General features: G+C 36.9%; 1 protein-coding gene across 1 annotated transcript in view; it reads right to left on the reverse strand.

Moving 5' to 3' along the window:
* The window catches only part of KLHL41 (kelch like family member 41), a 14,359-nt gene extending 2,164 nt beyond the window's left edge, over positions 1 to 12,195 (reverse strand). Inside the window, exons 1-4 of the mRNA XM_007945526.2 lie at positions 11,086 to 12,195; positions 7,544 to 7,701; positions 7,311 to 7,418; positions 3,409 to 3,594 (exon numbers count right to left, since the gene is read on the reverse strand). Coding sequence (XP_007943717.1) covers positions 3,409 to 3,594; positions 7,311 to 7,418; positions 7,544 to 7,701; positions 11,086 to 12,195 — 1,562 coding nt within the window. The remainder of the gene's footprint in view (positions 1 to 3,408; positions 3,595 to 7,310; positions 7,419 to 7,543; positions 7,702 to 11,085) is intronic.
* Between the last annotated feature and the right edge of the window lie 2,911 nt (positions 12,196 to 15,106).

Here is a 15,106-nt window from a genome sequence, read left to right on the forward strand (position 1 = left end):
ATAGCAGTAGACACTCAGAATGAAAAGATTTAGGCAGTTTGTTTCTGAAAATATTTAAATTTTTATTTGAAAGCTATAACCATTTAGATATGAAGCCCTCAATGTGTCAATCCTAGAATACTTCAGCTTCATCAGTTAGCACCTTCAGCAGTAGTTGTCACACTGTGTGCCACAAACTGTGTGCCACAAACTATGGGGCTTTGTGGTGGTTCTAGGGCTCTTACACCTCCCAATCTGCTATTGGGTTAGGTTCATTTAAATGATAATAGATTATAAGGATAGTTTAGAAAGTAGAGGTGATAGATTTCTTTTTAATGATTTCTACTTCTTACTTTTATCATTTTAGAGCATTTTTTCATGTTAACAGCCACCTGAAACAGGACAACTAACAGGAAAATCAGTCAAATTAACTGGAAGTTTCAGGAGTCTAGAATGAGTTAGTCATTTCTGTAGCTCTCTATTTTCATTATTCATACATTAAAAGTAGACTTCCTGGTTTATCTGTAAACATACTAGTTTCTAATTATAAAAATAATATATGTACACTGTAGAAAAAATGTAAAGTACAGAATAGCACAGAAGAAAACAATTATCCCCCATGATCATATCTGCCAATATAATTACCAGCAACATTTTGGTATACTTTTGTCATGTTTTTGAAAAGTGTATAAATAGAAACATTAGCACCAATACACAGGAACAAAACTAAGAACACGGTATATTTACAATTTTTTATGCTGCTTTAACTTCTTATATCATGAATGTTTCCTCATTGTATAAAAACATGGTTTTTAATGATTACTTAAATTTCATTACTTTTAAGTAATGATTCTCAGATATTTAAGTCTATTCTGTAATCAAGTGTGCATGTCTTTTTAAAAATACAATAATGTTCTAATGTTTTCTTCATTGCTTAAAACTAGGAGTAGAAAAAGGATATATTCATCCAAATGTGTAAGTTCAAAATTTTGAAAAAGACTAATTTTATATGAAGATTATCTGTCAAATATCTTTTCATATTAACTTCAAACCAGTAAGTCTAAAAGTGAAAATTTTAAGAAAATTATAAAGAGCATAAAGGAATTAAACTTCTGAGGCATTCATTATTTACAAATACCAGTCATTTAACACTAAGTGAAGGGTTTTTATCCATAAAGAAACTACGTATTTCAAATCTACATTAACACTATAGAGACAAGTACATACATCTACATCCACACAATTATTCAGAAGGTTTACCTTTGTGCTGCTAAATTCACAAAGTTAATAATATGCAGGGACAAACAGAACATTCTACCATTAACTAGCTTGAGGGTTGTGGTGGTTAAATTTGTGTGTCAACTTGGCTGGGCCTGGTTGAGTGGTTGGGCAGCTGGTGGTAGTTACTCCCCATGATGAGACTGGCAATCAGCTCCATGGTGGGATCTACCACAAGCAGCTGAGTAGCTGCCTTAGGGATGTGGTCTGCTTCCTGTATATAAGGAGAAGCCTTGCGGATAGTCTCTAGTTTATGGCATGCTTGGACCCTGCATGTAGCTGTGTTGTTCAGGAGCCTGCCATGCTCTGCTGACCTTGGGACTTACAATGGACTTTAGTTAATGGCCTGTTGTGTGTATTGGTAACATCAGGACTGTGCCTTTTTATTTGTCAACTTTGGGCTTGGCAGCCTCAGCAGCCAGCAGCTGAGTGAAGAAAAGACTCTAGCTCCAGTGGGCCGGGAGCTGGAGGCAGAGCTGAACCCCAAGGTTGAGGGGTTTTCACTCAGCCCCTAGGTCCTGGCACTTTAAACTCAGACTTCTAGCCTCCAAACTGTAAGAGAATAAACTCCTGTTTGTTAAGACCATTCCATTTGTGGTATATTCCTGTTAGAGAGCCACTAGGTAACCAGAACAAAATGTGGTACCAAGAGTGGGGTGCTGCTCTGACAGATACCTAAAATGTGGAAACAAGAGTGGAGTGTGTCCTTGATCTGAGACCCTGGCAGAGAAGACCCTGGCACGCACCATGATAGACAGCAGGACCAGAGCCCAGAGAATGGCATTAAACAGCAATAAGCTTACCAGCCCACGGAGGAGAAAGCCGGGTGCCATTGGGTAGGCAGCTTCCTGGCAGAGTGGGTTGCATTCAGGCATTAAGTGGTGAAGTGACCGGCATAAAATGGAGTAGCAGGTTGGCTGGCCCACGGAGCAAGAAAGCTAAGTGTCCTTTGGGGCAGAAAGATTTCTGGTGGAGTGGGTTGCCCTTGGGCATTAATCACCAGAAGTGGAGAGACTAAGGAAACAGGCAGCAGAGCTGCCTCCGCCTCAAAGGTTAGGACCACGACCTTTGGAGGTGGAACCACCATAGCCCCCTAGGTTTCAAAGAGTTAGAACTTCACCACTTGGTTCTGGAGTGTGGGGCTGCTCATTCATGTGAGCTAGTGGGATAGAGCCATAGCTGCTGCCCAAGAGTGAGGGGGCGGGACTGCCATGCCCAAGAGGGAGAGGAATAGAACTCGCCAGGCCAAGGGGGTGAGGTCACCATTTAGAGGAACTAGGGGACTAGAGCCACCTAATAAGGGAGATCTATACAGATGCCACCCAATGAAGATCTGTACAGGTGCCAAGTTGACAAGGGGTGGAATTGTGGTAGTTAAATTTGTACGTCAACTTGGCTGGGCCTAGTTGAGTGGCTGGGCAGCTGGGGTAGTTATTACCCATGAGACTGGCACTCAGCTCCATGGTGGGATCTACCACAAGCAGCTGAGTAGCTGCCTTTGGGATGTGGTCTGCTGCTTCCTGTGTATAAAGAGAAGCCTTGGGGGATAGTCTCTTGCTTATGGCATGCTTGGACCCTGCATGTAGCTATGCTGTTGTTCAGCAATCTGCCATGCTCTGCTGACCTTGCAACTTACAATGGACTTGAGTTAATGGCCTGCTATGTGGTTTGGTAACATCAGGACTGTGCCTTTTTACTTGTCAGCCTTGGGCTTGGCAGCCTCAGCAGCCAGCAGCTGTCTGAGTGAAGAAATGCCTCTAGCTTCAGTGGGCTGGGAGCTGGAGGCAGAGCTGAACCCCAAGGTTGAGGGGCTTTCACCCTGCCCCTAGAGCCTAGCACTTTGAACTTGGACTTAAATCCTCCAAACTGTTTGTGAAGGCCATCCATCCCATTTATGGCATATCCTGTCAAAGCAGCACTAGGTAACCAGAACAAGGGTTCTGTGCTCCAAATTACAAACACATAATACATCAAAATGTTAAGAGTTTTACACCCAACGATAGCAGAAACACAGATGAAAATATTTCCCCTTTAATCTGCCTCCCTGCCTTCCTTTCCCTGTGTCCTGATTAGAAAGTTTAATTTATATCCAAAAGTTAAAAATGAAAATGTATAGTGATGCATATGCTCTAGTAAAATACAGCAACTTACTTATGGGTTGTGAGGTCAAAAGCTTCGACCGAAGCTGAAAGTCCATCTTCAGTGACTCCTCCTGCAATCACAAGTTTGCCTTTATGGGCTGCCACTCCAAACATGGAACGAGGGGTTTTCATTGGAGCCAGGTCTTTCCAGTCTCCTTTTTTGGGGTTATAGATAAACACCCTGTTTGTACACTTTCTGTAAATATGAAAGACAATGAAATGTTCTTTTTAGAATTTTCTTTGAATTTTTTAAAGATTTTTTAATTTTCTTTAGATTTTTGAAAGACACAACTTCACTAAGAATTTCACTTTGCTTCTTGCATGAAGTATGTGGTACAGTAAAAGGTCAAAAACTCCGAAGGAGTTTTAATTTGAACATATACCACTAAGCAAAAGACAATGACAAATATGGTGACCAAATTATTTTATAACTAATTATACTATTGAAAGTTGTTGTTGTTGTTGTTTGCCGTCGAGTCGGCCCCGACTCATAGCGACCCCTCCTTGGGTTTCCTAGGCAGTATCACTATGGAAGTAGGATTGCCCAACCTTCCTTCCGAGGACTGGCTGGTGGGTTTGAACTGCCAGCCTTCTGGTGAGCAGTCAAGTGCCTTAGGCACTATGCTACTTTTATTTCCAGGCAACAGGCAGAAAAACCTAGCCTCCTCTGAATTCTTCTGAGTATGTTCTTTCTTCTATCCATAACTTAATACAGAAGTTAAGGGCTCCAAATGATAATTAACTGGATAGATTTGGTAATACCAAAACAAAACCAACTTTTTTTTTTTCCCTGAGATAAATTTTAATAAACATAAATAAATGGACAAATATTTTATATTCATGAATTGGAAGACTTAAGAGTAACAATGTATTTGAGTTACAACTAACCACACTTACCACTGTCTGGCATTTTTTATTATTTTTTTTTTGTGGTACATCTTATTGTTAGTAATATATACTACATACAGGTATAAAACAAAACCAACTTTTTGTGAGGACTTTTTTTTCTTTAATCTTATAAAAGACCAGGTATCTGGACTAGAAACATTCCCTCTAGTATTTGACTGTGGGATCACTTTAATTGTAACCTCTTGATCTGAACATAATACAAGATCATAGTCTTCAAATTCTGTGATGGTAACTAGTGCAGTTCAGTGCTTACTTTGGATAATGACTCACTTCAAAGTTCTTGACTTTGGCATTTGTCAAGCAACGCTATCTTGGTTAATCATATTATCAAGATTAATATATTCTTACTGACAAGACCTCTATGCTTCATTCTGGCATATCAATTTCCGAGTTACTAATAGTACTTCACAGAAACAATTTAAATAATTTGGCATGGTTCCTATGTTTCAGGAGTCAGAACACTAATTCATATAGATTTTCCATTCCATTTACTCAGGAGAAATGTCCAAAATAAAACTGCATTGGATGGGTTTATAATGTACTTACTTTAAAATTTACATTTGGCAGAAATAACTGGGATTAAAAAGGATACTAAAATATATTATCTTTGAATATAGGTGGTGGTGGTGGTGTTAGGTGCCACTGAGTTGATTCCAACGCATAGGGCCCCGTGTGCAACAGAACCAAACCCTGCCTGGTCCTGGGCCATCCTCACGGTCGTTGCCATGCTTGAGCCCCTTGTTGCAGCCACTGTGTCAGTCCATCTCACTGAGGGTCTTCCTCTTTCTCACTGACCCTCTACTCCACCAAGCATGGTATCCCTTCTCCAGAGACTGGTCCCTCTTGATAACATGACCAAAGCACATGAGATGAAATCTTGCCCATCTTCTCTTCTAAAGGGCATTCTGGCTGTACCTCTTCCAAGTCAGACTTGTTCATTCTTCTGACAGTCCATAAAATCAAAACCAAACCCACTGCCATTGAGTCAATTCTGACTTATAGGAACCCTGTGGAATCGAGTAGACCTGCTCCATATGGTTTCTGAGGCTGTAAATCTTTACAGAAGCAGACTGCCTCATCCTTCTGTGCAGTGGCTGGTGGGTTCAAACCTCTGATCTTTTGGTTAGCAGCCAGTGGTTTAACCACTATGCCACAAGAGCTCCTCTGGCAATCTATGGTATATTTAATATTTTTCACCAACACCATAATTCAAAGGCATCAATTTTTCTTCTGTCTTCCTTATTCATTATTCAGTTTTTGGATGCATATGAAGTGACTGAAAATACCATGGCTTGGGTCAGGCAGACATTAATCTTCAAAGTGACATCTTTTGCTTTTTAACACTTTAAAGAGATCTTTGCAACAGATTTGCCCAATGTACTACGTTGTTTGATTTCTTGACACTGCTGCTTCCATGGGCATTGATTGTGGATCCAAGAAAAATTAAATCCTTGACAACTTCAATAATTTCTCCATTTATCATGAATATAGGTAGACTGTATAAAAACCACTGCTTTTTAATATCACATTTTCTGTTTCCTAGTTATTTTATTGAATAATAACTATTAATTATTAACTCTGGAATACAGAGTTCTTTACTTCTAATGCATTTCCCTACTTTATTCTCTTCCCCCGTGTTGCTGTTACAACTCTCAACTCTGACTTGTCTCTAGGATTAGACATCTCTATTTATTAAACAGCCTGGGCAAATGATCACAAGCCAAATTAGGCAGGGGTTTCAGGAGGTTAGTTTTGCTCAATGTCTAAATGGAAAATGTTCATTTTACCAAGCTAGTGGCTTAGCTGATTGACTTCTGGAGCAGTTTGAACTCATCTTTCCTTCCTTTGAACTGTAAGATTTCCTTCATTATTACCTTCCTCTGAAGAAGTAGGAGCTCTGATGGTGTAGTGGTTAAAAGCATTCAGCTGCGAACCAAAAGATTGGTGGTTTGAACCCACCAGATTCTCTGTGGGAGGAAGATGAGGTAATCTCTTTCCATAAAGATTTACAACCTTGGAAGCCCTATGGGGCAGTTCTGTTGTGTCCTATAGGGTTCCTATGAGTAGGAATCAATTCCAAAGGCAGTGGGTTTGCATAGTGGGAAGTGCATAGAAATCAGGTTAGAGTTCTGTTTTTCTCACAAAAGACTGGTCACTAGAATACCAGGGAGTATCTGTTCTGTTCAGTCAGTACCTACATGCAAACAGCTGCTAAATATTTTGAATATTGCTCCTCTCTAGGAAGTAAAGGAGCTCTGGTAGTGTAGTGCCTAAGGCACTTGACAGCTAACCAGAAGGCTGGTGGATCAAACCCACCAGCCACACCTCGGAAGGAAGTTTGGGCAATCTACTTCCGTAGAGATACTGCCTTGGAAACCCAAGGAGGGGTCGCTATGAGTCAGGTCTGACTCGACGGCACATAACAACAACAACAACTAGCAAGTAAGTAAGGAGACACTGCTGACAAAATAACTGCCCTCTTTTCAGACATCAGGCTTTTCAGAAAGTTTCAAACTCATCTATCTAAATTCTGTTACGAATGTAAAGTACAAATGCATTATATTTTTATGTGTTGCTTTATTGCATTAAAGAGATACATTTCATTTTCATCTATTGTGGCTAAATGAAGAAGAAAGCCCATTGGTTTGAATATAGTTGAATACAATTATAAATCAACCAAATAAGACTTAATTATGCTCCTAAATGCTGCTTTTCCACTGCAAAATGCTTATGATTTGATGAGGTTCGTCGCTAGGAGCATTCAGGGCAGCTACACATATTGACTTTAGCAACTTTTAAATTTTACACAATTTTCCTTCAGAAATCATTTATAATATCCTCTAATAAATTTTCAAATTTTTATTTTGAAATTTTACCTCTAAAATATTACTGGTTGAGAACCAAGACCCATTTCAGTATATATTTTTAAATGAAAAGAGAAAAAACACTATTAATAAAAAAAATCATTTGGGTATAAATCTAAGGAAATTTCAGAGTACTTACTTATCATCTGTCTTTCCTCCTAGACAATATATCATCCCGTTATGTGAAATCACATTATGGCCATAAACTTTGATAGGAAGTTTTTTCACTTCATTCCATTTTACAGCCCTAAAATTAGAAGATGATAGAATTTATATGCTTTCAGATTAATACCAGGTTCTAAAAACATGAGTATGTTTTAGATAGTCTTATGCCATGAATGCTTAGGAAACAGGAATGTCATGCCAACTTACACAGGGTCATAGCATAATACTGAATCCAGCGAAGCCTCTGTTTGCAGGTCTTTGCCTGCAACTACATAGATTTTGTCATCTACCTCTCCCAGACCAAAAAGACACCTGGCTGAAGGCAGCGGAGGAAGTCCAATCCACTCAGATGCTATTTTATCAAGCTGAAAAAATATGTGAGAAATTGTGGAGCTTGTTAGACAAAAGTCACAGTTGTACCAAAAAATACATACTATTGCACTCTATGTACTATTTAGAATTCATTGAGATAGTAAAAAATTCGGCAAGTGAAATAAAGCTACAATTCACAAGTATCCTATTTTAGCTCTGAAGAATAAGAAAACCTACTTGGCCTACCAAAATAGTTAAAGTTACCAAAATCTTCAGGACTTCTAGAAAGAAAAAAGATAATAAAATAGAATCACCAGAGGTTAGAACTGTGAGGTTTCTTGTCAAATTTTCTTCCCATGTTACTTTGTTCACATTTGAAACAAGGAATCATCCTACTTTTGGTACACTGGAGAAAGCAAACTTGTGACAGCCGGGATCGTCACACTATGTGAGTGACCCCCACATGCTATATTTAACACGCTCCCAAGCTGGCACCCGGGACAGCTGGACCTGTCGCTCACTGCACAGACAACTGAGAGGTTAAGAATATCTTTTTCTGATATATTAAGAAGTAACTGCTCGTTTTTGTCACTGCCATTTTGGCAAGCCTAAGATGGCCCTCCAAGGGACCATACCCTGGGGTAGGTGATTAGCATGGCTAGCATTGGTTTCCCACTAACTTCTGGTAATTTTAAGATTTCCCATTTTTCATTTTAGGACACTAAGATACTTTCTGAGGGAGTGCTGACACAGATTTGTTGTTCTCTCTGATGCTACTTCTCTGTACCAAAAGAAAAAGGAATAAAACCCAGAATCACTGCATACTCTATAGAATGCACTGCAGATATAAAAGCCTGTGGTACCAGGAGAGATCTCTGTGGCAGCCCATCTGTCTCTGGTCTAGTAAACTCAGTTAAAGAAAAGCATTACCAATAGGAAAGGAGAGATTTAATCACCATATGTACATTGTTAGCTTTTCATCCACTAATTTCAACATCTAGAAGTCATAGATGGAAAAATATCCTTTGATCAAGAAGGGAACGTGTAGTGTAGTAGAAATGATGATGAACATGTATGAAGTTTTAACTTTGTGATAGGCTGTGTAGTAAATACTTTGCACATAAAATCTTATTTAGTTCTCGAGGATAGGTACTTCATCACCTCTGTTTTACAAATGAAGAAGCTGGGGCACACACAGGTTTAAAAACTTGTCCAAGGTCTCAAGTGGTATTTAGTCCAAGCTATCTAAATATGGAATTTGTTTTCAAAAATAGAAACAGTGGTTATTATAACAGTGGTTATTAGGACCTGAGGGCTTAATTCCCAAATGTACAGTATTATTTACCTCCCTTAATGCCCCTTATAGCAGATAGAATAGTAGACTGCCTGCCAGGCTCTTCTATAGGTGAGCGGTAGGAGCATGTGAAACTATTTGACTTCTCTGGGCTTAGTTCCTCATCCTTAAATTGAGAGTTTGCATGTAGATTACTTAAGACTTGATGCTATTAAAACTTACAATGACTCTATTAATTCTTTTTAACAAAAACACCGTTTAATTAGGTAACATCCTAATTATTTATAGTGTGCAATCAAAGGTCAAATTATTCCTGAATTAATACATTTAAACAAATGGTAACTACACAGAAAAATAAAAAACCTTAAATTCTCATAAAAATAATTTCCTGTAAGTCATAACCTTCTTCCTGGTCAACTCTTTCTATTCTGACCTTGTCTTCTACTATTCTGTCTTTTAAAAGTAGCAAGGGACAGGTAGTGACAGGGAGTTAACACAGTAGTTAATCTTTCCAACTTTGTCTGTTTTTGTAGCTAAAAGAACATCAAGCAGATTTCTTGAGCCAGAAATGAAAAGATGTGTCAGTAAAAGTAAGGATAATCATAGGATGGAAGTGAATAAAGATGAAAGTAAACTCCTGAAAGGTACTGGGCTATGGATATACTCAATTAAAATTATTTATGAAATGGAATTAAAAATAGCTCTAGGAATTTTTAGGAATTATTTTATGGCCATAACTATTCCTTGGATCTATGATTTCTACGTAGCCATCCATCCACCTATGTGTCTATCCATCTATATTTTGATGTCATTTTACCATCCCAGATATACTTATACCCTTTATCAATGGATTTAGCTGAAAGTTATCTGAATTTAAAATTAGAGTTTAGGAAATTTTCTGGTTCCATATTCAAATATTTATGATGACTATATTTATTATTTCATAGTTAGCATTGTTCACAAAAACCCTGAAAATTAAGAAACATATATATTTCAAGATTAGAAAAAGCTGATTAAAGGTAGAATGTTGTGAGTATACTGTATACCCCACACCCTGAGAGGATACTGTGACTGTGGTATAACATTCTGCACTTACTTATTTTTTGGCCTTTCCAACTGAAGTGCCCATAAGCCCAGGGCATGATTAGCTATGACCTAAACAAAGTCTAAAAGCTAGTTGTAAACTACAAAGTTAGCAGTCAAATGCCTCAGGCACTAGCCAGAAGGGCTCCCACAAAGGAATAGTATTGGCATTATTAAAGATAAAGTAGGAAGAAAGCTGTTACATTGTGGAGATTACAATGTCATGTAACAAAATGTGTGTGAACTGCTGTATGGAAATGAATTTGCTCTGTAAACTTTCACCTAAATCACTTAAAAAGTAGTTAAAAAATGAAATAAAGGTTAAGTCACTGTTTTATAAACTGATAAAGTATAATGCATTGATAATATAAAAGAAATTCCCTTCAAACAATCAAGAGTCTAGTTTAGGAATACTTGTTTTTTTGGGGAACTTCTGAAGCTTCACAAACAGAGTGCTAAATTATAATAATATCTAAGAACAACTCTGATCCAAATGTCATATAGTAAATAAAACTTCTAAATATACTCAAACTAGTAACATTTGTGAAGATAATTTTTCGTGGAAAGTAATCCAAAGTATGTAGACTATGTACATGAGTTCTTGTTATTTTCAACAAACTTACATTTTAGGCAATACCCATAAATAAGATATGAAATGCTACTTTCATAAACTTCAAATCACTTCAAAGAAACTTAGAAAAAGTTTTAAAATATGACCACCTATTACGTCTTTGCAATGTGTACTTTGTTTTAGGTTACACATTAATCTCTTTTTCAGGTAAAAGTGTGTAAGATTAAATTTAGTTGTTACTAAAATACTGGGCTTTGAAGGATCATGGTCATCATCAACTACTAAATATGGTATTTTGGTAAAATAATATTGAAAAAATCTTAAGTCATCATTTGTAAACATCCCCAAACATTTTATTAAAACATTATCAGGCACCCAAATTAACTGATTTAAATATTTCTGCCAATCCTTTAAGCAGTGCAAGTACAGGGGCCTAGAATTATGGTCTTCCCTCTATGCCTCTAATTACATAAAAATAATCTTTTTTACCTGGAAGAAGTAAGACTGTAGAGGTTGATCCTTATTTTCTTCATCCACATATAGCCCTCCTACCACATATATCTGATTTTGTTGGGTAACAATGCTGGAATGATTTCTGGGAATCTGCTCAGCCAGTGCCGTAAGGTAGCATTCATTTTCTGTAGGATCATAAGCTACTGCAGCTGTGTCATTAACCAAAAGGATGAGGTCTTTGACAAACATTCCATGCCTGGGAATGTCATTCAGGTAACCAGGAAGTAAATCTTCATCACCAACATCACCATTCATTTCACCAGTCCCACTTTTCTCTGCATTTTTGCTAGGTTCTGGAAGTTTGCCTGCAAAGGCATCTTTTAGAACTTTGATTTTTTTCTGGATTTCAGGGTTGCTTTTAATTAAATCATCTTTCTCAACATGATCTTTAAAATATTTTTCTGTCATAAGGCGAAAACGGATGCAATCAAATACTTCACTGAGGTGTTTAACCTTGTTTTCTTTGTCTGTTCGCACCCACTTCATCACGGCCTCATATACTGCTTCTTCCTTTTCTATATTTAGGCTGTCATTTGAAATTACTGAGATCAGTTCCTGTGGAGAAAGTTGCATAAAGTCCTCTTCCTTACAAATCTGTAAGAAGTGATCAGACACAAATTCACGGGCAGAAATGGCTAGTCTTGGGCAGTCAAGAAGAAGTCCTAATCTTAGGATGGCTAAACAGTTACCAAGAGCAAGTCTTTTCTGGAGATAAGAAACGCAGACAGTGAACACTGAGGGGATCTGAAAACGGCTGGCCAATGCAAAAATATCTTGCACATTTCCGTCGTTGAGATCAATACTGGCGGAGTACAGGTATCTGATGATCAAATCAAGTATAGCAGGATCCACATTATCTAGTATTACCTCTTTTTTTTTCTCCTCTTCAATTTCAGATAAAAAATACTCACGGAAGTAAGGACTACAAGCTGACAAAATCAATCTGTGGCAAGGAAGACTTTTGTCACCTGCTTTTAGGGTGCAATCGATGAATTTTTTCTCATCCAGGAGATCTCTTAGACCATCCTGAAGAAGGGTAGATTGGTAAAGCCGCAGTTCTTCTGCGAGTTCCCGCTGGGAGTCCATTTTGTGAGTAACCTGGGTAAGGAAGGGGACACTGAAGGCCTGAGCTCCTTGCAGCACACAGGTCTAGCTGTCAAAAGGCAGATCAGTGTGCTTTTCCCGGCTTCAAGTCTTTGCAATTTAATCCCATGGGCTAAATATAGATACTAACTCTAACAACGGGAATTTAAGAGAGCTAGTTTGGAAAGAGGAGTTGTTCTTGCAGCTGTTATGAATTGAGAGGACAACTGGAACTTTTAATCACTACGAACAGCTAAGAAACAAGGCATTTAAATGAAGTGGAAAGCTCTAAAATACATAAAGCATGAGAAGATATGCTAATAAAGATACCCAAGAAAATATTTCTCGCATTAACCAAAAACTGAATCATAAAAATGAGTCACTTCTCTAAAACTGGTCTGTCAAGCTACTTGGCTCCATGAATTAATGATGCAAAGGTCAAGAATATGACGTGAGCTCATCTACATACTCATAAGCAAGATCCCCTATCCAAGAAATTTTATATATTTTTATTTTCTACTTAAAACAGTGGAATATACATTTTTCTTTTATAAGCAGTGCACTTAAAAGATTTTGCCTTATAAACTATAACTACAGTTTTCCAATAACCTTTAATAAATACCTCCATCATAACTGAAAATAGTAAATGCACAGAAACTACTAATCTAAGACATCCCAAATTATCTTCTTTCTTAGGGGGAAAAACTACAATTGTATTCAATTAAATTATAAAATTATTCAATTAATTCCTACTCTGCTGGCTCTACAAAGATTGTGAGGTGGCAATTAAAAAAAAAAAAGGAAAAGATGAAAAGGAGTCATCAAGACCAGCCAGAAAAAAAAACAAACTGAAAGTCAAGACTAAGGAAAGAAAAACCCACACACCTACAAATATGATTACTAAAGATATTACGTAGTTATAAGTGTTGAAAATTATCTTTCATAAATCATTTTTAAAAAATAAAGCCAATGTAACCCTATGAGAACAATGTTATCAACAGAGCATGGCATAATCAGAACAAAGTGCTGTATCATTGTGCAATTTGGAAAACAAGCCTTATGAGAAAAAAGCATTTCATTGGAATCATAATGTAAGCTGTTGATTATAATAGAACACTGTATTAATTATGGAATGCAGAAGTTATGAATTGAAAGAAAACATACCTTTCATTTATATACAGATAACCCTTGTTGATGTCAATTCTGACTTACAGCAGTCCTATAGGACAGAGTACACTGCTCATAGGTTTTCAAAGCTTAAAGTCTTTATGGAAGCAGACTCCTACATCTTTCTCCCACAGAGCACTTGGTGGGTTCAAACTGCCGACCGTTTGATTAGCAGCCAAGCACTTAACCACTGCACCAACTAGGGCTCCTTTATATATAGATAGCAGTGTGTCATTCTTCATGAAACATTTCTTACATAATCATATTGTCATATTTCCTGATCTCAGTGGGACTGTAGGAATAATTTCAAAGGTTGGTATTCTTAAATCTGTCCACAAGCACCTAACCTTCATGAAGATAAAGATTTTTTTTTTTTTGGTCTGTTTTGTTCAATGTTATAGCCCCAGCACCAAGTGGGTGCTCTATAAGTATTTGTCAAATGAGTGAATGCTCCCAGATCAGGGGATTATGTATTTTTTAATTTTAAGGTCTCTATCCATGAGTAACAGTTTTTTCTTTTATTTCACATCACGGTGAAGTCAATGTACTGTCAGCTGCTAAAACAACAGCTGAAAGAAGAGCTCCTTGATTCCTTTTCCATTTATAGATGCCACTAAAGGTTTTAACACACTAGAAAAAACTAACAGCTGCTCCCGTGTTTAAACAATAAATGACTCATTTCTCTCTACACATAACACCTAACATTTGAAAAGGTTAATGAGGCAGATGCAGACAGTATGACATGACATTTAGATTATTCCTTGGTAGTCAGTAATTAGATAAAGTTTCTTTTGCTTGAAATACTGTATTTAAGTAATATTCCTGGACTATTTCTGACTTGAATTTTCAAACCACCATTTTTTTTTCAAATAGGTTGTTTATTATACCTCCCTCCCTTAAAAATTCAGAAATCATTCTCTGTATAAATGAAGGTACCAATGTATAGCTTTTATACACTGATTTTTAATAAGCCCAGGGTAGTCTGTGTACTATATAACCATAGTTGTGCTTAAAGTTGCATCTTATTTTAGATGTTTTACACGCCCACTCCTCTCCCTCTATAGAAGGTAGGTTGATTTGGCTAAATTCAATGATTTGACAAAAGTTCCTTACAGTGCTGCTTTATACACTTTAAGTAATGGCCCAAAACACTGAATGATGCCAAAGAGGTCACCAACTTAACTAAGAAATCAGAATGCAAACAAGGAGAAATTCAGTAAATAAATAAAATGATTTCCCTACAAAATAAATGAATATCACCAAAACGGTATTTAATTTACAAAACAGTGCTCACAACTTTACATAGGGGCTGACAGACTTCAGGAGCTTTAATTTTTAGTTTTTACAAAAATGGGCCCCCTAAAGATGACAGGCTTAAGGGTCACTTTTATTGTTGCTTTTATTAGTTGCTTATCACACGTACATCATATATTTAAACAAAATTTTTATAATACAAAAGTAGTATTTTGATTATTCCATAGGAATAATTTTATTCTTTTAAATAATACCTTAAAACATTAAATGGTGCTGCATAAGTTCTTTATTAAAACGAAAAAGAGAGTAATTTAGTATCTGTAAACTAACAGTTTACAAGTATTACATACAAAATAAGCATATTGACGAACTACATACATTTCAATTACAATTTTAAATATAATTTTATAGAAAACTGGCAGTACAATCTTAATGAATTTTCCCTTAATCATTAAGAAACTCATTCTTAAAGCTTATTCTGTAAATGTAAAAT

Source organism: Orycteropus afer, unplaced genomic scaffold, assembly GCF_000298275.1.
Source record: "Orycteropus afer afer isolate SDZICR_OR568_19922 unplaced genomic scaffold, OryAfe1.0 scaffold00001, whole genome shotgun sequence".
Classification (NCBI taxonomy): Eukaryota; Metazoa; Chordata; class Mammalia; order Tubulidentata; family Orycteropodidae; genus Orycteropus; species Orycteropus afer.